At 37.8% G+C, this 20,982-nt stretch overlaps 1 protein-coding gene across 8 annotated transcripts in view; it reads right to left on the bottom strand.

The window, feature by feature from the left end:
• The window catches only part of RNF111 (ring finger protein 111), a 106,664-nt gene that overhangs the window by 30,573 nt on the left and 55,109 nt on the right, over positions 1-20,982 (bottom strand). For all 8 annotated transcript variants that reach the window (XM_063699030.1, XM_063699029.1, XM_063699033.1 and 5 more), the window contains exons 3-5: positions 13,349-13,475; positions 9,892-10,055; positions 7,189-7,383 (exon numbers count right to left, since the gene is read on the bottom strand). In XM_063699030.1, coding sequence (XP_063555100.1) covers positions 7,189-7,383; positions 9,892-10,055; positions 13,349-13,475 — 486 coding nt within the window. The remainder of the gene's footprint in view (positions 1-7,188; positions 7,384-9,891; positions 10,056-13,348; positions 13,476-20,982) is intronic.

The raw sequence follows: 20,982 nt of genomic DNA, 5'->3' as shown, positions 1-20,982 counted from the left end.
ACAGACGTGAGCCACCATGTCTGGGCCATTATCTTTTTTCCTTCCTTTGGACTCTATAGTCAGAACCAATAGAATATAAGAAATGATTAGACTCTAATACTTGGAAAATAAAATGTGCTTTAAAGTAATCTAATGACTTAGTGTCACACTGGGGAAAGAAACATGGAGTCAAATGAATCTGGGTTCTAATCTGGGACCTTTCTTTCAGCAATGTGACCTTAGGAAAGTTATTTAACCTCCTTTTCATCTATAAAATGTGGTAATAAAATTGCCTTGCATGGTTCTTAGAAAAGATAAATTTCTCAGTATAAAACACATGAGTCCTGATTATGCTCTCTGCCACATGCCCAGTTATTTTGAAGGTATGTTCTTCCACGGCAGAAGAACTGCAAAAGTATCCCCTGAAAGTCCGTCTCAGTATTTCAAATTCATTTAAAACCCAGGAACGCTTCCTCAAACTAAATATTATATGGAAACTATATAAAAGAGATTTTTAAAACTTGAAGCTTCTGATTAAATTACAAGAGTGAAGAGCCTAAAGCCAAAGCCCCGCCCTGCTGCCATCCTTAACCCCCTACTCTGATTCTGAGGCATCTCCTCAGAATCCTTAGAATTCTGGAACATTACTGTCCTAGCCTTGATTTTAGAGTACCCAAGAGTAGGGATACCCTGCTCCTATGTGGCTCAAAGTACCTAGCTAATCTCTTCTGGGCCAATGTATCAATTAGGAATCTTCTGCTTGTTTACAAATAAAATAAAAATCCAACCAAAACAGCTTAAATAATAAAGGGAATTATGGGTTCACATAAATGAACCTGGGTAGGGGGGTGCTTCAGGCTCTGCTTGGTAAGATTCAGCAAATTTCCCTAAAATTCTCCTGGCTCTGCCCTCTCTTACATGTCTTATCCTGCCTTTCCGGATTCTCATCTCTTCAAGGTCTGTGCTCTAACCTCTGTTACACAGTAGCTCTAATCTAAATTTCTGTATATTCGTTTTTTCCAAGCTGCTAGTGTGGCCTATGGGGGCTAATCTCCCAAACTCTTTTGTAAAGGTTCTTAACCTGGGAACTAGAATTCACGGGTCTGTGAATTTGGACGGAAGAAAAATACAAACAGACACTAACCTCTAACTGCCCCTAGAATTATGTTAAATATTGTAATTTGTAACAAAAAAACAAAGTCGACAAATTATTTCTTTTTTTTTTTTTTTTTTTTTGAGACAGAGTCTTGCTCTGTCGCCCAGGCTAGAGTGCAGTGGCGCAATCTCCACTCACTGCAAGCTCCGCCTCCCGGGTTCACGCCATTCTCCTGCCTCAGCCTCCCGAGTAGCTGGGACTACAGGTGCCCGCCACCATGCCCGGCTAATGTTTTTGTATTTTTAGTAGAGACGGGGTTTCACCGTGTTAGCCAGGATGGTCTCGATCTCCTGACCTCGTGATCCACCCACCTCGACCTCCCAAAGTGCTGGGATTACAGGCGTGAGGCACCACGCCCGGCCAGATTATTTACTTTTTAAAACAAATAATAGCAGTTCCAAAGTCAGTCCTATAATTATGTTACTTTCATTCACTTGTATTCCAAATGTGTTGAATAACCTGGTCAGTGTTAAAACTAGCATATCAGGAACTGACCATGATCAAAAGTCTTTTAGGGCTATGCTAAACCCAACATTAAGTAACTGTTTCCTATAAATTATAATATGTATAGTAATTACTCATTATTACAGTAGCTTTACTTGCTACAGCATTTTCAGGGTTTTATCTTAGTCTCTATGTAAAAGTGTTATACAAGTCAATATCATTTATTGTGTATTGCATCAGGAAAAAAAGGTTGAAAACCTTTGGGACACTAAGCTCACTCACTGGGATACACTAAATTACCTTCATGGTTCCTTCCAACTCTGACACTTTAATTTTACAAACCAAGTTATTTGAGGATTACGTTGACTCTAAAAGTCAGGGTATGAGTTTGTAACCATCACTAAAGTGATGGATATGACATGTATCTGTTCAGAAATAGCTTGTCCTCTTTTGCCTTTGAGCATTTTGAATATATATAGTCCAGAACCTCTTTGTTTCTCAAATAGGCTTGCATCCAAAACTAAAGACAACCAATTAGCCTCTCATTCGAGAGTTACTACCCAAATAAAATTGTTATAAATTAGAGGTGAAATACAGAGATATATGATTCAGTAAATAAAACACTTCCTTTTCTATTAAAATTAACCCATAGAGGGCCCACTAAAAATGAGACAATCATGAACCTGCATTAGGGAAATTAACTCCACAACCCAGGGACAATAATTTGGTTAAAGTGCCTCCTAGGAGTGCCTTCAGTAACTCTAGCAGGATTATCAAGATGCAGGCATGAATTACTCATTCATTCAACAGTCTTACACATAATAAAGTCGTGGTAAAAGATCTACAAAAGGCACTGGATAATACAAAGGTGAAAATGAAAGTCCTGACCTTTAACATAACTTACGGTATGGTCTGCTTTTGCTGTTTTTTATCTATAGCAACCAGAAACATGCTTGCACAACGTAGGTGGCTCAATAAGCACTTTCTATAATTTCAACTCACAAGGGAAAAGCAGCATGCAATCATGCAGCTAAGTGCCAAGAAGAGAAACACTTGCTCTTTGGCCCTTAAGGAAGCTCATCATCAAGCATGGAGACAATTTAGGATACAAATCAATCAGTATTAGAACAGAAACACTGGGTTCTAGCATAGCATAAAGCAATGCTGTCCCCAGTATCTAGCAATGCCTGCAGACATTTTTGGTTGTTACAGTTGGAAGGGAGGTGATGTTACTGGAATTTAGAGGCTACAAACCAAGGATGCTGCTAAATATCCTGTAAGCACAGCCCTTCCCCACCTCCCACTGTAAGAACTATCTGGCCCAAAGTCAATAGTAGTGCCAAGGTTGAGAAATCTTGGCATAAAGGGGAAAAGTAGAGGTACCACGCCAGACTGCCTAGGTTTGAATTCTTGCTCCACTATCATATAACCTTGGATATGTTACTTCACCTGTAGAATGAGAAGAGTAATAAAATCTGCCTTACTGGTTACTGCAAAAATCAGAGTTATTTTAGGCAAATCCACCAGCCAACACTATAGGCTCAATAAATGTTAGCTATTGCTATCCACTAGAGGGTAAGCTCTGTTAGAACAAAAATTTATCTGTTTTGTTCCCACTGCCTAGAACAGTGCCTGACATATAGTGTGCCATCAATAAATATGTGTTAAACAAATGAATATATAAGATATCATGTAGGCATAACACAAGGACCACATGGAGAGGTCAGGCAGATAATGAGCTGTTTGTGGCACATTGAGTTTGAACTGACTGCAGAATGGTCCAGGAGAGATGTCCAAGAAGCAACTTTGGATATGAAAGTCTAAAATGGCCGGGCATGGTGGCTCACACTTGTAATCCCAGCACTTTGGAAAGCTGAGGCAAGTGAATTGCCTGAGTCCAGGAGTTCGAGACCAGCCTGGGCAACATGGCAAAACCCTATCTCTACAAAAAATACATAAATTGGCCAGGTGTGGTGGAGTGTGCCTGTAGTCCCAGCTACTTGTGGGGCTGATGCAGGAGGATCACTTAAGCCTGGAAGTGGAGGCTGCAGTGAGCCTGCACTCTAGCCTACGTGACAAAGCAAGACCCTGTCTCGGGGGGGAAAAAAAAAAAGAAGTTTAAAACAAATATAGTGGTCAAAAAACACAGAAGAGAGAGTCATCAGCATACTAGTGATAGGTGACAACACTTACAGTTATGAAATGGGCTAGTGAAAAGGGGGATGAGAACACCGTCCTGGGAAGAAAATGAATTATGAAAAGGAGACAATTGTCAGATTTTAAAAGATCATGTTTATTCATTATGAAAAGAGTCAGAAGCCCATTAGAGGAAAGAGTTTAGTGTGACAAAAATACACTCAAATGTACATAGACAAAAACAAGTGTACATGTGCATGTACTAAGGAAATGAAACCAGAGAAGATGCCAAAGACACAAGGAAGATAACAGTTAAAGCAAGGTTAAGGACAAAGGAAAGGATAAGAGGTAGAGCACAGATAAAGGAATTGGAAGGGACAGGAAGGAGTTAGGAGACTAGGAATTAGTAGAGGAGGACAGGTAGAGAGCCACAAAAGTTTATATGGAGGCGTTGGAAGTTGCAGGAGTTCATGCTTAAGAACTTTCATTTATTCATTTTTTTAAAATTTCCCCTGGGGAATGAAAACCTTGAGGAAAAGGAGAGTGTTTTGAAATAGGCACTTAGAGGAAGGAAAGGGAACTGATCAAGACAATGGTGATTTCCTACAGAAAGCCCAGGATTAGAAACCATAAATTTACGGAGGAACTTGGATAAGTGTGAAGCTAGATGGCTTGAATGTGAGGGTTGGAAATATTCAAAAAGGTACAAGATAAGGACGGGTTGTGGAGAACATAGTTGAACTAATGTAATGTTCCATAGGGTCCTGGAAGGAAATTGACCTTAAGAGGGGCCCATTTAGGACTGTAGCCAAGATGCTCAGAAATTAAATCTGATTTGTGAATGAACAAAGATTTATATATAAAAGCTTTCGGAATATTCTGAAATAAAGTTGGGACTGTATCACATAAAATGTACGTAAGAATAATGCTACACATAGGCCGAGTGTGGTAGTTCACACCTGTAATCCCAGAACTTCTGGAGGCTGAGGTAGGTGGATCGCTCAAGCCCAGGAGACTCAGGCCAGTGTGGGCAACACGGCAACATGGCAAAACCCCATCTCTACTAAAATACAAAAATTAGCCAGACGTGGTGGTCATGCCTGTGGTCCCCCAGCTACTCGGGAGGATCACTTGAGCCTGGGAGGTGGAGACTGCAGTGAGACAAGATTGTGCCACTGCACACGGGTCTGGGCAACAGAGTCAGACCTGTCTCACAAAAAAAAAAAAAAAAAAAAAAAAAAGAATGATGCTACATAAAGCTACAACAGGAGACAGGAGTCAATGAGAAGTCAAATCCCTGCCTCAAAGATTATTACAGTTTTGTCAAGGTACTTAACTTCTCAGGTTTCTTCATTTCTGAAATGGTAAGAGAAATGCCAACATCAATAATTTATTTTTTAAAACAGGGTCTTACTCTGTCATCCAGGCTGGAGTGTAGCGGTGCCATCGAGGATCACTGTAGCCTCAACTTGTCAGGATCACATGATTCTCCTGACTCAGTCTCTGAGTAGCTGGGACTACAGGTGTGTGTCACCACGCCTCACTAATTTCTGCAAGTTTCTGTTTTTTTGTTTTGTTTTGTTTTTTTCTTCAAAAGAGACAAGGTTTCACCACGTTGCCTAGGCTGGTCTTGAACTCCTGGCCTCGAGTGATCTGCGTCCCTGGCCTCCCAAAGAGCTGGGATTACAGGTGTGAGTCTCACCATGTCAAGGATTTTTTTTTTAAGAATTAAAATATATACAATAACATATAAGATACCCAAGTAACAAGCTAAGAAAAGAGTATGTACTCAACAAATGAAATAAAAGCCCATTTCATTTCTGCCTACATTTTTTCAGAGAATGTTTTTAAAAGACACCCCAGGGTACAGTGGTTCACACCTGTAGTCCTAGCTACTTGGGAGGCTGAGGTAGGAGGATCACCTGAGCCTGGAACTTCAAGACTGGCCTGGGCCAAAAAAACAAAAAAGACACTCCTGGGAAATCTCCTTGAGAATGTTTCTCAATTCTGCCCTCAGTTTTCCAGAGAAGAGAATACTTCCTGATCCAGCCACATGTAGTTTTCTAATCTGCTAGATGTAAATTACATGAATATTAAAAGAATTAAATGAGATATTATTAAAAGCAAAAAGGGATAGAAAATATAAGATGGTTTCATTATTAATGGTGATTTAGTCAATCCACAAGCTACAGGGTCTACAGTGTCCCTACAGGTAAGCAGTTAGCAAGTTCCTATCTCTGTACCATTATCCAAAAATGAAAGAAAGTTAGTTTAAGGCTCAGTTAAACAAAGGATACAAGAGAGAGCCAGAGATACCACTGCTAATTGAAACATTAGAACTAGCTTGAGATAAGAGCTAAAACTAAAGAAAGCTCCGGAATAAATTTTTGTGACCTTGGATTAAGCAACGGTTTCTTAGATATGACACCAAAAGACCAAACCATAACCAAAAAACCCCAGAAAATGGATATCACCAAAATTTTAAAAACTCCCATCCCCATTCTCAATTATTTTGGGAAGATAACTAAGGAGTAGACTTAGTGCATCCAATGGTAACTCTATTTTAACTTTCTGAGGAACCATCAAAGTGTTTTTCTCAGCAGTTACACCATTTTGCATTCCTACCAGCAATTCGCAAGGGTTCCAATTTCTCTACATCCTTGCCAACGCTGGTGATTTTCTATTTTTGTGTGTGTTATAGACACCCTAGTTGGTGCAAAGTGGTATCTCATTGTGGTTTTCATTTGCATTTCCCTAATGATTAGTGATGTTGAGCATCTTGTGCTTCTTGGTCATTTGCATAACTTCTTCAGAAATATCTATTCAAATCTTTTCTCATTTTAAAATTGGGTTGTCTTTCTGTTGGGTTGGGGCTTTTTGTTTGTTTCTTTTTACTTTTTTATTTTTTAAATATAAATAGAGATAGGGTTTCACCATGTTGCCCAGGCTGGTCTCGAACTCCTGGTCTCAAGTGATCCTCCCGCCTCAACCTCCCAAAGTACTGGAATTACAAGCATGAGCCATCACACCCGGCCTGTTGGGCTGTTTTAAGAGTGCTTTGTAGATTCTGGATTCTAAAGTGCTTATCAGATAAAGGATTTGCAATATTTTTCTTCCCCCCATTCTGTAGGCTGTCTTTCACTGTCTTGATAATGTCCTTTAATGCACGAAAGTTCTAAATTTTGATGAAGTCCAACTTATCTACTTTTGCTTTTGTTGCTCATGCTTTTGGTGTCAGCCATTTACTTCTCCCTCTTATTTGAGCTATAATACTCTGGTTACATATAGCACACAAACTCAAATGTGAAATCAGCCTAATTATAATAAAGACTACCTTGATAACATATGAAGTTTATTATAATGTAAGAATACCCGCTTATTAACATAGCTAAAATCTTAGACTTAAAAACAATAATACTTTTCCTAACAAAAGTAATGAAAAAAAGTCTCCCCTCCCCCACTTTTTCACATACCTCCTATAGAAGTGCCAGTGGTACTATTGCTTGTAAGAGTAGCTGAAGTCTCTGACACTGTGGAAGGTTGGCTACTGGTGACAGCTGAAGCAGTATCAGAGGCCTGCTCAGAGGTAGATGGATTTGAATTGTTAATGGAAGCGCTAGTAGCTTGTGATTCCATTCTTGCAGAAGTGGTTGGTACTACAGTAGGTTCTACAAAATACAAAATGTCAACTTAGCATTTCAAAACAAATTAGATAAAGGGTTATATTTTAATGTAAGCTAATGTGTTTATAATTATTAAATAAAAAAACTTTAAAAATACAAGCTCTCTAATAACATTTGGTAAAGAAAGCGTTCACAAAGCTAAACTGCAATATTGAACCGACGTGTTACCAAAATATTACTGCATTTTTAAAAAATCCAACACCGATACGCTTATTCCAATAATTTAGGTGATTTAACAGTTTTTCAGGTAGCTTCTAAATAAGTTGTCTGATCTATCACAAAGAAGAAAAGAGTAAAAGGAAATAAAAGTTCCTTGCTATGCACGTACACATGGTTACGAGCTGCCAGAACAGTGTTACAAACCACACTGTCTGACACAATATGGATTCTAGGGTAAGACTGCCTGGATAGCAATACTGATTTCACCACTGATAGTATGAATATAAATAAGTTATTTAACCATTCTCCATTTCCTCATCTGTAGAACTGGGAAAGCATCAGAATTTTCTTCATAGAACTGTCATTAGGATGAACTGAGATCACATACTTCATATGATGCTTTACAGAGAGTAATCACTTAACATTAGCTATGATTTCCAATAACTGTTTTAATCTTCTTTCCATGCCTTTTTATGTTTTCCAAAGAAAATTTTGTAAGTATTAATACTCATCAGTGCTTTATAATAAAAATTAACATTTTTCTATCAGAAAGTAAAAGAAATTTCAGGTAGACTTCAACTTATGAGTGACTTAAGTTTCAAAGAACTAACTTTAAAATGTTTGCTTAAAATTGAGAACAACAGGAATAAATCCATCCAAAGCATAGTCACGACAATTAAATCTGAAAAGAAGGGGGGTCTCTTAATGTGCTATGGAATGAGAGGGTTGACTTTCTATACAATGCAGTATGGTAAGCTAATTCCTTAGGCATAAATAGTACCTGTGAGTCTATATGGGACACTTTGAATGCTAGTATGTCCAAATGCTTGTATATGCAAATTGCTTGTACACAAAAAAGGGGGAAAAGAACTTCTGTTTATTTGTAAATAGTTTAACCAGGGTTTCTCAACCTTGGCAATACTAACATTTTGGGCTAGACAATTTTTTGTTCGCTGGGGAGGAGATGTGCACTGTGAACAGCATGATGTTTAGCAACAACCATGGTCTCTATCCATTAGATGTCAGTAGCATTCTCCCCTAACTGTGAAAACCAAAAATGTCTGCAGACATTGCCAAATATCACTTGGGGGAGAAAACTGCCCCTAGTTGAGAACCACTGGTCTGATGTACTTAGTTTTAGATTCATTTTTAATAAGAGAGAAGCTTTCCAATGAGAAAAACTAGTGGGGGGAAAGGGAGCATCTACTAATCACTGGAATACTTTTAACCCAGTAAAGTGTAAATTCTGGTTGAACTTACTGTAATGTGGAAAAGGCTACTCTATCACCTTCTCCTACTTACCGGCTAGCAGGTGTCACATCGGAACACAAAAAGTTTCCAAAATAGTCACCCTATATTTAATTAACTCTGAGTAATCATTAATTAATCCCTATTACATTAACGACTGTCTTACAGATCATTTACAGTGCTTCAAAACAAAAACCAAGAGATTGTTGAATGAAATGCAAGCAGTTGTTATCTCTTCATAAACAATTGGGTACTGATACTCTGAAAGTTATGACCACCCAAACTGCAAATAGCCCATACAATAGCTGACTGTATATGGTCTCTAACTCTTTCCACCTATCAACTCTTTCCATCTACCTGATATATTCTTTGCCCAATTTATAGCTAACTCCCAAACCTAACAAACTCATATATGGCTTACCATTTTCCTTTTGGGAAATTATGATTGACCATTTCCTAAGATATAACTAATAATACCTCAAGATGATTCCCAATATGTGGGCAAATTCACATATGTATTCATTCACATATTCCTAAATTCTACCGCTTTTCCTAACCTCTGTATTCCAACTCTGGTTTTTGTTTCCTCAGTTACTTGGGTACAGCTGTAAGCCAAAATAAAATACAAAAAATGAGCAGCACAAAAAGGTACCAATAATATTGAAGGATAACATAATTTTTAAAAGTAAAGTTAGATATTTCAAATAGCCAGTATTAGTCATTCGAAATTCAGTTATACTGCTTTTGTGTTTATATTTAAAAAGTACTACTTCTACTTTTTCATGGCAAGTTAAAGACAATCATTATTACAAATCAAACTAAACTAGTTTGAGCTAACCTCAAACTACCACTTACAAAAATATTTTTTCCTGAGAAAATAGCTATCAAGTATTGAAACAATAACCACAAAGAATTTTATGTAAATTTACAAGCCTAGGATATCAATTAAAAACGAGATTAAAAAATCTGACAATTTCCCTGTAGTTTAATAATATATTACCAGTAAGCAGGAGTTTCTAGCATATTAAGAGATTTCCTTTTATCAAACTCCTTTCATAATTTTCTACTGTTACTACTTCAATTTACCATCTTCATCAACGGTAAGGTCCACAACTTCTGCTGCATTCTGCCTCAAGGGCTGTATAACAGTAGAAATCCTACTGCGGTTCCGTGGCTCCTGTGGCCGACTTGCATGAGAACTTGAACCCTGGCTCCAATGAGATCTGGAGTGTCCAAGGGTTGAACGAGACCTTAAATGACATCAATATTAAGTTAGTAAATATAAATAAAGAATTTTTAGTCACCACAAAAACCCATAAGCCTTTCTTACTAAATGTTAAGTTTTTCATACAAGATTTCTCCAAAGAAATAATCGTAATTAAAAATCATGACTGGCACTCGGTAAACTTTGCTGAATGAATCACCAACTAACTGACCTAAGAATATAAGAAATACTATGTTGTACCAATCATTAGTGTAAAATACAGGATTCTGTTTCAAGAATGCTACTCTCTCTTCCATGGTTACTTTTGAGTATTTACCCAGGTTATAATAAACTATTTACATTTTCTGTTAATAGCTAAAATTATTCACCATAGGTAAAGGAATAAAAACAACACCCTACACATTTAATAATATCCACAAGGTCTTGTATGTTTAGCTCAGGATAGATTTGCAAAACATTCCTTTGGGAGTCCTAAACCAAGCTAAGCTTCTAGTATTGCCATAAAAGAAAACAAAACAAAAAAAATAAACAGGCACCAGGGAGATTTCCTGATGTGTAGAGGTAAGGATATTGTGGCTAGTTTACTAGTTTGGTAGCCATAAGAAATATTACTTGTGTGAGCTACTTTATGCTTTTAAAACACGTGACTGTGAACCCTAAACATCTAACTTCATTTAAGTATGTGTGTGGCATTACACTGTTCTAAATTTACTTACAGGTGTATATACTTTGAAGGACTCACTATAATGATTTGGACTAAGGATATACAGGGATAATATGTAGAATATGCAGTCCTAAGGCTCCAGGATAAAAAAAATAAATCTTTTAGAAAGGTGAGGCCAATAAAACACAAGGGCTTTCTCCTGTTCAAACTAAATATAAAACTGCTTATAACCTTATTGTCAGCATTTACGGAAAATATCTGTAATATAAAAGGTCATTGGGGGTGGGCGCTTAACCACTAAGAAGAGAACTCCAAAGGTCAAAGTGGGCTGAAAATGGCCTCAACATTTTCAGCCCAACTTGAACTTCAACAATTATAGAACCTAGAGTTTAAAAAGTTCAAATTCTAAAATAAAATTCTTAAGAAGGAGTATAAAGTTAATTACCGAGCCACTGTCAAAATAGGATAGTACATATCAGAAACAGTTGTGGTATAGCTTGAGCCAAGATAGCCATGTCTTGGGATAAAATGGTTTCGTATGAGGACAGATATCACCATTTAAAATTCTTGAAAAATCAAGAGTCTATGATGAGACTGAGTAGTCTATTATCTCTGGGAAGCTGTTAATAGCTGAAGGAAGTTATAGGTCCACTTTGCAGTACTTTTGTGAAAGCATCATATTGTACTAGATGGAGCAACTGCAAAAAAAACTGAATGTATGAGGAAGTCTCAAGGAGGTATTAGTGGCCACTATGATTAGTAGCATCTGTCAATTCCTGACACAAAAGACTCTAAAACAAAGAAATACTCTCTTAAATGAAAGGGCCAGGCCAGGCGTGGTGGCTCACGCCTGTAATCCTAGCACTTTGGGAGGCCGAGGAGGGTGGATCACAAGGTCAGGAGTTGGAGACCAGCCTGGCTAATATGCTGAAACCCCCGTCTCTACTAAAAATACAAAAAAAAATTAGCCAGGTGTGGTGGCTCATGCCTGTAATCCCAGCTACTCACAAGGCTGAGGGAGGAGGATTGCTTGAACCCAGGAGACAGAGGCTGCGATGAGCCAAGATGGCGCCACTGCCCTCCAGCCTGGGTGACAGAAGGAGACTCCATCTCAAAAAATAAATAATTGAGTAAAATAAACTAAAGGGCAAAAAGCCAGCTAAACAGTAACAAAATTAATATCTCAAATAACAATAAGAGATATAACAATGGGTCATGTACACTGTGGGTCTTTTTCAAGATCATTGCCTATTACTCAGGTAAATGCATCTTGCTTGACATCAACCATGTCCAAAACAAGATCTCTAGTCCTACAAGGAAAAATAGGTCTGTAATTTCAGTAGTCCTTACAGCTCATAAAAATTGAGTCAATGTTGTACCAAGCACTATGCACGGTCAGAGGATAGGTGTGGTACATAACACTGGTTTTCAGTTTTACTCAGAGCTGGGGAAAATCATATAAAATTAAAACAAACAAGGATATGTTATAGAATGCTCACTTCCATGCCTTTAGAAGTAGCACTTCGATGCTAAAATGGCAAGTGGAAAAGCATGTTCTAAGTGTTTGTAACAGATGTCAGAAATATGAATATATACTTTTAAAATCAGTAACATATTAACATGCAATAAGCAAATGCACTTCTAAATTCGTTCCAACACAAAAGTTAAGATTCATCCGTTAGATTATTAGTTTGGTGTATCAAATGTAACAAAGCAACTCTTTATTGCTATTATTACCAATACTTATAATCATCTAAAGTATAAGATGAATGCAATGTTACGAGTTGATATTTTGGAGGGAGAGTCAAAGTGATTCTGCAATAAGGCAATGTCTTTTCCAGTTATTTATAAAAACAGATAAGGATGTTTCATTGATGTGTTAGTTCAGAGCACCGATAAAATTACTGAGTGAAGGAAAAAGAATCAAAACATATGTTTTGAATTAGGGTGCCCTAACACAGTAACAGCACAAGTTTCACTGGTATCAATGAGTAACATATTGAAACAAGTAGATTCTAACAGAAAAGGCTATTTCAACATCAATACCCCTTAATATTTTTTCATTTTTAATTTTGGTACCATCCCCAATATTTATGGGGATATTTATGGGGATATTTATGAGGGATTCACATCTAAATTTCAAATCAGATCAATTCTCCACATCATTAAAAAACACAATTTTATAAAACACTAAGTAAAATTATTGTTTATTCAGAGCATTAACTCTTAACTCTCACTGTATACTTGGGGTGCTTTTAAAAAGACTAACCTCTAAAATTCTAGTTCAAGTATGGGAAAGAGTCTGGGCAACAATATAGCTTTATTTTATTATCTCTCCAGGTGAGTTTAATGCAGCCTGCTTTGAAAAGGACGAATCTAGACAGGCTTAGTGACATGTGCCTACAGTCCTAGCTACTATGGAGAATGAGAAAGGAGAATCACTTGAGCCAAGGGGTACAAGTCCAACCTGGGTAACATAGCAATATTCTGTCTCTTACAAAAAAAAAAAAAAAAAATCCACTAATCTGATATATGCATACTCAAACTGGGTCTCAAAAATAAATAAATAAAAAGAATGCAAATATCTGCAGCACAAATATGTTTAATATTTATATTTAATATTTCAAACATTTAACTAAGAATTAAAATCTCACCGATAGCTTTCTCCAACTGTTACAATCTCCACTTCACTGTCAGTTGAGGTAACATTAATTTCTTCATTGGCAGTAACCTGGGGAGTGGAGGAAGCTTCTATCACCACAACATCTTCATCAATACTTCCTGGAAACAAAAAGAAAAACCATTTAAAGGCATCCTCCTGTCAGCTAATCGTTAGGCAGAAATTTTTATTTTGACTTTGAAGACCATGAAATTCACTGCAAAAATAAAAATCTTATCTGTCAAAAAGGTTTTTTAAAAAAATACACAAGGAGCAAAAAACACACACAGTAAAAATGGTAATCACTGTTTTAATCTACACTTCTTTGCATGTTTACCTCCTCTTCTATGGATTTGGTGTATTCACTACAGATGTTCAGTGGTTTCTACATGATTTGTAAGATCTTATATAGATATTTATCCTGTAATATCTGTAGTATATTATAGATCTTGTGTAAGATATTCCACTATATAAGATACTAACCCTTTAATAGCTCAAAGTAATTACAGTAGCTTTATGTTTTTTCCAAGGTTGTTTTCATTTAGGTGATATATTCTTTTAAAAAAACACTGTAGCTTTTTAGTTTTATGTTATGAAATTTGTCATCTGTTTATTCATTCATTCATTCATTCATTCATTCATTCATTCATTCATTTATTTATTTATTTATTGAGACAGTTTCTCACTCTGTTGCCCAGGCTGGAGTGCAGTGGGATGATCTCGGCTTACTGCAACCTCCTCTGCCTCCTGGGTTCCAGTGATTCTCATGCTTCAGCCTCTCAAGTAGCTGGGACTACAGGCATGCACCACCACACCAGGCTAATTTTTTAGTAGAGATGGGGTTTCACCATGTTGCCCAGGCTTGTCTTGAAATTCTAACCTCAAGTGATCTGGCCCCCTCAGCCTCCCAAAGTGCTGGGGTTATAGGCGTGAGCCACTGCACCCAGCCAAAATTTGTCTTTTTTTTTTTTTTTTTGAGACAGAGTCTCGCTCAATCGCCCAGGCTGGAGTGCAGTGGCTCAATCTCCGCTCACTCCAAGCTCCGCCTCCTGAGTTCACACTGTTCTCCTGCCTCAGCCTCCCGAGTATCTGGGACTACAGGCACCTGCCACCAGGCCCAGCTAATTTTTTTTTGTTTATTTTTAGTAGAGACGGGGTTTCACTGTGTTAGCCAGGATGGTCACGATCTCCTGACCTCATGATCCACCCTCCTCAGCCTCCCAAAGTGCTGGGATTACAGGCGTGAGCCACCGCACCAGGCCCAAAATTTGTCATTTTTAAATGCCCGTTCTTTTCTAAATCATTCTAAACTTGGAAAGCGCGTCCTTATTTAGAAGATGGATACGTATTAAATTAGACTTGGTCCAAGTCTTTAATATTCTTTATATTACTGTATCTAGAACTGATTTTTGTTATGACATTAGATAAGATTATATAAATAGAATCCTGCTCTGTCTCTCCACAGCTAACTAGCTATCACCAAAACATTTATTGAAAAATTTTTACCCCATTAATTTTTGATACCTCCTCTAATTTTCAGTTATGCAAAAGAAATACATACTGGAAATTTACTGCACAACATAGGGTCTATGATTAGCAATAACGTATTGTATGTTTAAAACTTTGCTAAAAGGGTATATCACATTAAGTGCTCTAACCAAAAAAGGAAACAAAAGTAAGGAGACAGGAAGAAATTTTTGGAGGTGATGGATTTAAGTCCATGGCATTGATTGTAATGATGGTTTTACAGGTGTTATAGCTCTTTCCAAACACATCAAGTTATATACACTACCTTCCTTCAGCTTTTAGTATACTAATCATACCTCAATAATGCAGTTAAAATATTTTTTGATACTTCTCTTAAATATTACACGTATTTTAGGGTCCATTTTGAAACTATTCAACCCCTTTGATATAGAGTCTAGGGTCAGGGTAAGTCTACTTTTTAAAATAGTTTTTTTGAGGTATAATTTACATACTTTAAAATTCAACCATTTAATCTGGCCTTTCGCCAGAAACCACCATCTTCCAATAATTCACCAAGATGACAAACACAAAGGAAAAAAGAAGAGGCACCTCCAATTTGTTCTCTAGGGCTTTTGGAAAACATGGAGTTGTTCCTTTGGCCACAGACACAGGAATCTACAAGAAAAAGCGATGTTGTAGACATCAAGAAAATGGCTACTGCTCATACAAAAATTAGTTGGGCATGGTGGTGCTAGCCTGTAATCCCAGCTACTCAGGAGGCTGAGGCAGGAAAATCGCTGGAACTCAGGAGGCGGAGATTGCAGTGAGCCGAGATCACGCCAATGCACTCCAGCCTGGGCAACAGAATGAGACTTCATCTCAAAACAAAAAAAAAAAAGAAAAAGAAAAAGAAAAGAAAATGGCTACTGTGGGCCGGGCATGGTGGCTAACACCTGTAATCCCAGCACTTTGGGAGTCTGAGGCAGGAGGATCACGAGGTCAGGAGTTTGGGACCAGCCTGATCAACATGGTAAAACTCCATCTCTACTAAAAATACAAAAATTAGCTGGGTGTGGTGGCACGCGCCTGTAATTCCAGCTACTCAGGAGGCAGGAGAATCACTTGAACCTGGGAGGCAAAGGTTGCAGTGAGCCGAGATCGCGCCACTGCACTCCAGCCTGGGTGACAGACCGAGACCCCATCTCAAAAAAAAAGAAAGAAAGAAAAAGAAAATGGCTACTGTTCAAAAAGGAATGCCCATAAATATTACCATGGCAAAACTGGAAGTTACAATGTTATCCAGCATGCCGTTGGCAATGCTGTAACAAACGAAATTCTTGCCAAAAGAATTAATGTATATAATGAGCATATAAAGCACTACAGCTGAGATGGCTTCCCAAAATACATGAAGGAAAAAGACCAGAAAAAGAAGGAAGCCAAAGAGAAAGATGCCTAGGTACAACTGAAGCACCAGCATTCTCCACCCAGAAAAGTACACTTTGTGAGAACCAATGGACAGGAGCCTGAACTGCTGGAACCTATAACCTGTGAACTCATGGCATACTAGGTGGCCAAAAAAAAAAAATCAAAGACACCTGGACTATAAATAAAACAAAATAAAACTTGAGGGCATTATGCTAAGTGAAATAAGCCAGTCACAAAAAGACAAAAACTGTGATTCTAGTTATGTGAAGTATCTAAAGTAGTCAAATTTGTAGAAACAGAAAGAAGAGTGGTGGTAACCAGGGTCAGAGGGAGGAGAAAGAGGAGTTGTATAATGGCTATAGGGTTACAGTTTTGGAAGATGGAAAAGTTCTGGAGATCTGTTTCACAACAAACGTAAATATGCTTTTTTGTGTGTGTGTGAGACAGGGTCAGGCTAGAGTTTAGGGGCACAATCACGCTCATGCCGTCAATCTCCTGGGCTCCAGTGATCCTCCTAACTCAGCCTCCTGAGTAGCTGGGACTACAGGTGCACACCACCACACCCAGCTAATTTTTGTTTGTTTGTTTGTTTGTTTGTTTGTTTAAGAGACAGGATCTTAGTACACTGCCCAGGTTGGTCTCGAACTCCTAGGCTCAAGTAATGCTCCTCCCACCTCAGTCCCCCAAAGTGCTGGGATTACAAGTATGAGCCACTGCACCTGGTCCCAGTGTGAATATACTTAACACTACTGAACAATAAGCTTAAAAATAGTTAAAATGGTTTTTAAAAAAGTAACCCTCCATTTCTTTTCTTGCTGTATTTTTTACAAACCTGTTGTTGAATGGCTTCTTCATTACTATCACCTGTCAATACAAATGTCACCCAACAGTTTACAAATAATGTCTGTAATTAAGAATTTTCACATAATGAGTGTAAAAAAATTCACCAATTTTAAGTGTACATTTTGCTAATTTTAGTAAATTTATGGAGTGTAATCATCGCCACAATCCAGTTTAAGAACATTTCCAATAACCCCAAAAGAGCTCGCAAGTCCTATTTCAGTCAGTCATCATCCCCTATACCAATTCCAATACCCCTGCAACAACTGATCTGCTCTCTGTCATTATGAATTGGTTTGTATTTTGTAAAGTTTTCTGTTAAGTGGAGTCACACATTACATACACTTTTGGCTCCTTTCACTCAGCGTATTTATGTTGAAATATATTCATTTGTTGTATCAATATTCATACTTTTTTTATTGCTGAGTAGTATCCAATCATACGGATATAACATACTTTATCCATTCATCCACTGATGGACATTTGGGTTTTGCTCAGTTTTTGCATATTACAAATAAAGTAGCTATGAACATTCATGTATAAGTCTTCCTACAAACATGTGCTTTCATTTCTCTTAGGTAAATACTTAGGAATGTAATTTCTAGGTTCTATGGTAAGTTTGTTTAACTTTTTAAGGAACTGCCAAGTTGTTTCCCTAAGTGGCTCTACGACTTTACATTCCCAATAGGGAAACGAAGGTTTCAGGTTCTCCACATCCTCGCCAGTACCTATTATTGTTTCTTTTTCATTAAACTTGTTTCAGTGGCTATATGTGGTATCTCATTGTGGTTTTAATAACCATTTCTAAAATAAGTAGGCTGGATACAGTGGCTCACGCCTATAATCCCAGCACTTCGGGAGACTGAGGCAGGCAGATTGCTCGAGCTAAGGAGTTCAATCCAGCCTGGGCAACATGGCGAAACCCTGTCTCTACAAAAAACATAAAAATTACCTGGGCATGGTAGCACATGCCTGTAGTCCCAGATACTTGGGAGGCTGAGGTAGGAAGATAGCTTGAGCCTGGGAGACGCAGGTTGCAGTGAGCCAAGATGGCACCAGTGCACTCCAGCCTGGGCAACAGAGCCAGACCTTGTTTCAAAACATAATAATAATATAAAAAAACATAAAATAACTAATGGTGCTGAGCATTTTTTCATGTGATTATTAGTTACTCTGGTTTTTGTCTGTGTTTGAGAAAGTGTCTTGCTCCAATGCCCAGGCTGGAGTACAGTGGCACGATAATAGCTCACTGCAGCCTTGACCTCCCGGGCTCAAGCAATCCTCCCACCTTAGCCACCCCAGTAGCTGCGACTACAGGTACCTGCCACCATGCCCAGCTAATTTTTAAATTTTTCATACAAATGAGATCTCCTATGTTGCTCAGGCTGGTCTCGAATTCCTGAGCTCAAGTGATCTTCCTACCTTGGACTCCCAAAGTGCTAGGATTATAGATGTGAGCCACCGTGCCAAGCCTAATTTTATTAGCCACTTTGGTGAAATGTCTATTCTTCTGACCATGTTTAATCTGAGCTTTTGGTCTCACTGTTGAATTATAAGAATTCCTGGCCAGACATGATGGCTCATGCCTGTAATCCCAGCATTTTGGGAGGCTGAGGCAGGTGGATTGCTTGAGCCTAGGAGTTCAAGACCAGCCTGGGCAACATGGCAAAACCTCGTCTCAACAAAAGCTACTCCGGAGGCTGAGGTGGGAGGACCACTTGAAACCAGGGGGCCGAGTCTGCAGTGAGCCGAGATTGTGCCATTGTACTCCAGCCTGGACAACAGAGTGAGACCCTGTGTCTCAAAATAATAATAATAAAAAATAAAGAGTTCCTTATATATCCTGAATACAAGTCTTTTCTCAGATATACTATTCGCAAATATTTTCTCCCAGTCTGTGACATGCCTTTTCATTTTCTTAATAGTGTCTTTTGAAGCACAAAAGTCTCTAATTTTAATGTTCAAATTGGCATCTTCTTTTATGGATTGTGATTTTGGTGACATATTTAAGAAACCTTTGTCTAACCCAAGGTCACTGAGATTTTCTCCTATGCCTTATTCTAGAACTTGTATCATTTAGTTCTTACATTTAGGTCTATGATCTACTTTGTTAATTTCTGTGTCAGACAACAGGTAAAAGGTCTAAATTTATCTTTTCTGCATATGAATATATAATACTCCAAAGAACAGAACAGGCCAGGTACAGAGGCTGACGCCCGTAATCACAGCAATCTGGTAGGCTGAGGTGGGCAGATCACTTGAGCCCAGGAGTGCAAGACCAGCCTGGGTAACATGGTGAAACCTCATTTCTACAAAAAATAAAAAATTAGCCAGGTGTGGTGGCATGTGCCTGCAGTACCAGCTACCCAGGAGGCTGACGTGGGAGGATCACCTTAGCCCTGGAGGCTGAGGCTGCAGGGACCCCTGATGGCGCCACTGCAGTCCAGCCTGGGCAACAGAATGAAATCCTGTCTCAAAAAATTAAAGGGAAAAAAAAAAAAGCAGCAAATAGGAGCACACACTGGTAAATAAGGGAGATAATGAAAGATTATCTGATTTACAGAAACGTTTTAAAAATTACTTAATAATATTGTATTTATATTCTGGAATATTTGCGAAATGTTATTATCAATTAGAAAACATAACATTTATTAGGAGTTATGAGATGTGAAAATATTTGAAGTGGTTTTTAAGTCCTAAAGATGACACAGACTGAGGTAAAATGCATTTTTAACAGTGCAAATATATATCTTACAGGCAGAAAAACAAAACAGTAGCACCCAAGTGGCTATTTAAAATAATATTGTAGATTGAATTTCCAAATCATTTTCCAACTCTTGCTTCATAAACACAATGCAGCTTAAGGTAGAAGTACAAAAGGAACCTTGAGATATTAATCCAGCTAACCACTGACTTTGCAGACATGTTACTTGTTAATTAACTCAAATTATTAAATATGGAATTAAGTATGGTGGTAAAACTACATTTAAAACTAAAAGCATTATGTATCAACGACAAGTCATATTTTTTAAAAAACTTTCCTTATTTCAACCCATAAACTGGGCATTACCAGTTCGACATGGAGAAAAGTTATATCTGTATGTCAACTTTATTTATGATTTTTCTCCATTTATCTGTACACAAAATTTCTTTTAAAACCTGTTTTTAAAAAGAGGAAAAACTAAGGCCAGGCACAGTGTCTCACGCCTGTAATCCCAGCACTTTGGGAGGCCAAGACGGGCAGATCACAAGGTCAGGAGATCGAGACCAACCTGGCCAACATGGTGAAACCCCCGTCTCTACTAAAAATACAAAAAGTAGCCAGGTGTGGTGGCAGGTGCCTGTAGTCCCAGCTACTAGGGAGGCTGAGGCAGGAGAATCACTTGAACCCGGGAGGCAGAGGTTGCAGTGAGCCAAGATCGTGCCACTGCACTCCAGGCCTGGGTGACAAGAGCAAAAAGTCTGTCTCAAAAAAAAAAAAAAAAAAAAAGAGGAAAGACTTAAAAAAAAACTGTAAAAAATAAGCTAACATTATCGAACACCTTTTACATGGCTTATGTAACATTTTGAAACCTCAATGATAAATGATACAAAGCTAGCTTTGCTAATGCATGAAAATTCAATTTATATAACTTTTTATGAATACAGAGATTATGTAACTAAAAGTATATAAATAGCTTGCTTAGGCACTCTTATTCTATTGCTTAAACATCATTATTTTTCTAAAAAGGACTTTATGCATAACTTGAACATAATACATAAAAATTATATAACTAAAGCATATTCACAACAGGCAACATTTTGGCATCTACAATCCAGTGTTTTCTAAGATAAGTTATTTAAACCAAAATTTTAAAAAGGGAAACATTTCAAAAATTATAAAGTTAATCTTATTAA

Source organism: Gorilla gorilla, chromosome 16, assembly GCF_029281585.2.
Source record: "Gorilla gorilla gorilla isolate KB3781 chromosome 16, NHGRI_mGorGor1-v2.1_pri, whole genome shotgun sequence".
NCBI lineage: Eukaryota > Metazoa > Chordata > Mammalia > Primates > Hominidae > Gorilla > Gorilla gorilla.
The sequence above is the reverse complement of the archived record's forward strand: the minus strand, read 5'-3'. Positions and strand labels throughout refer to the sequence as shown.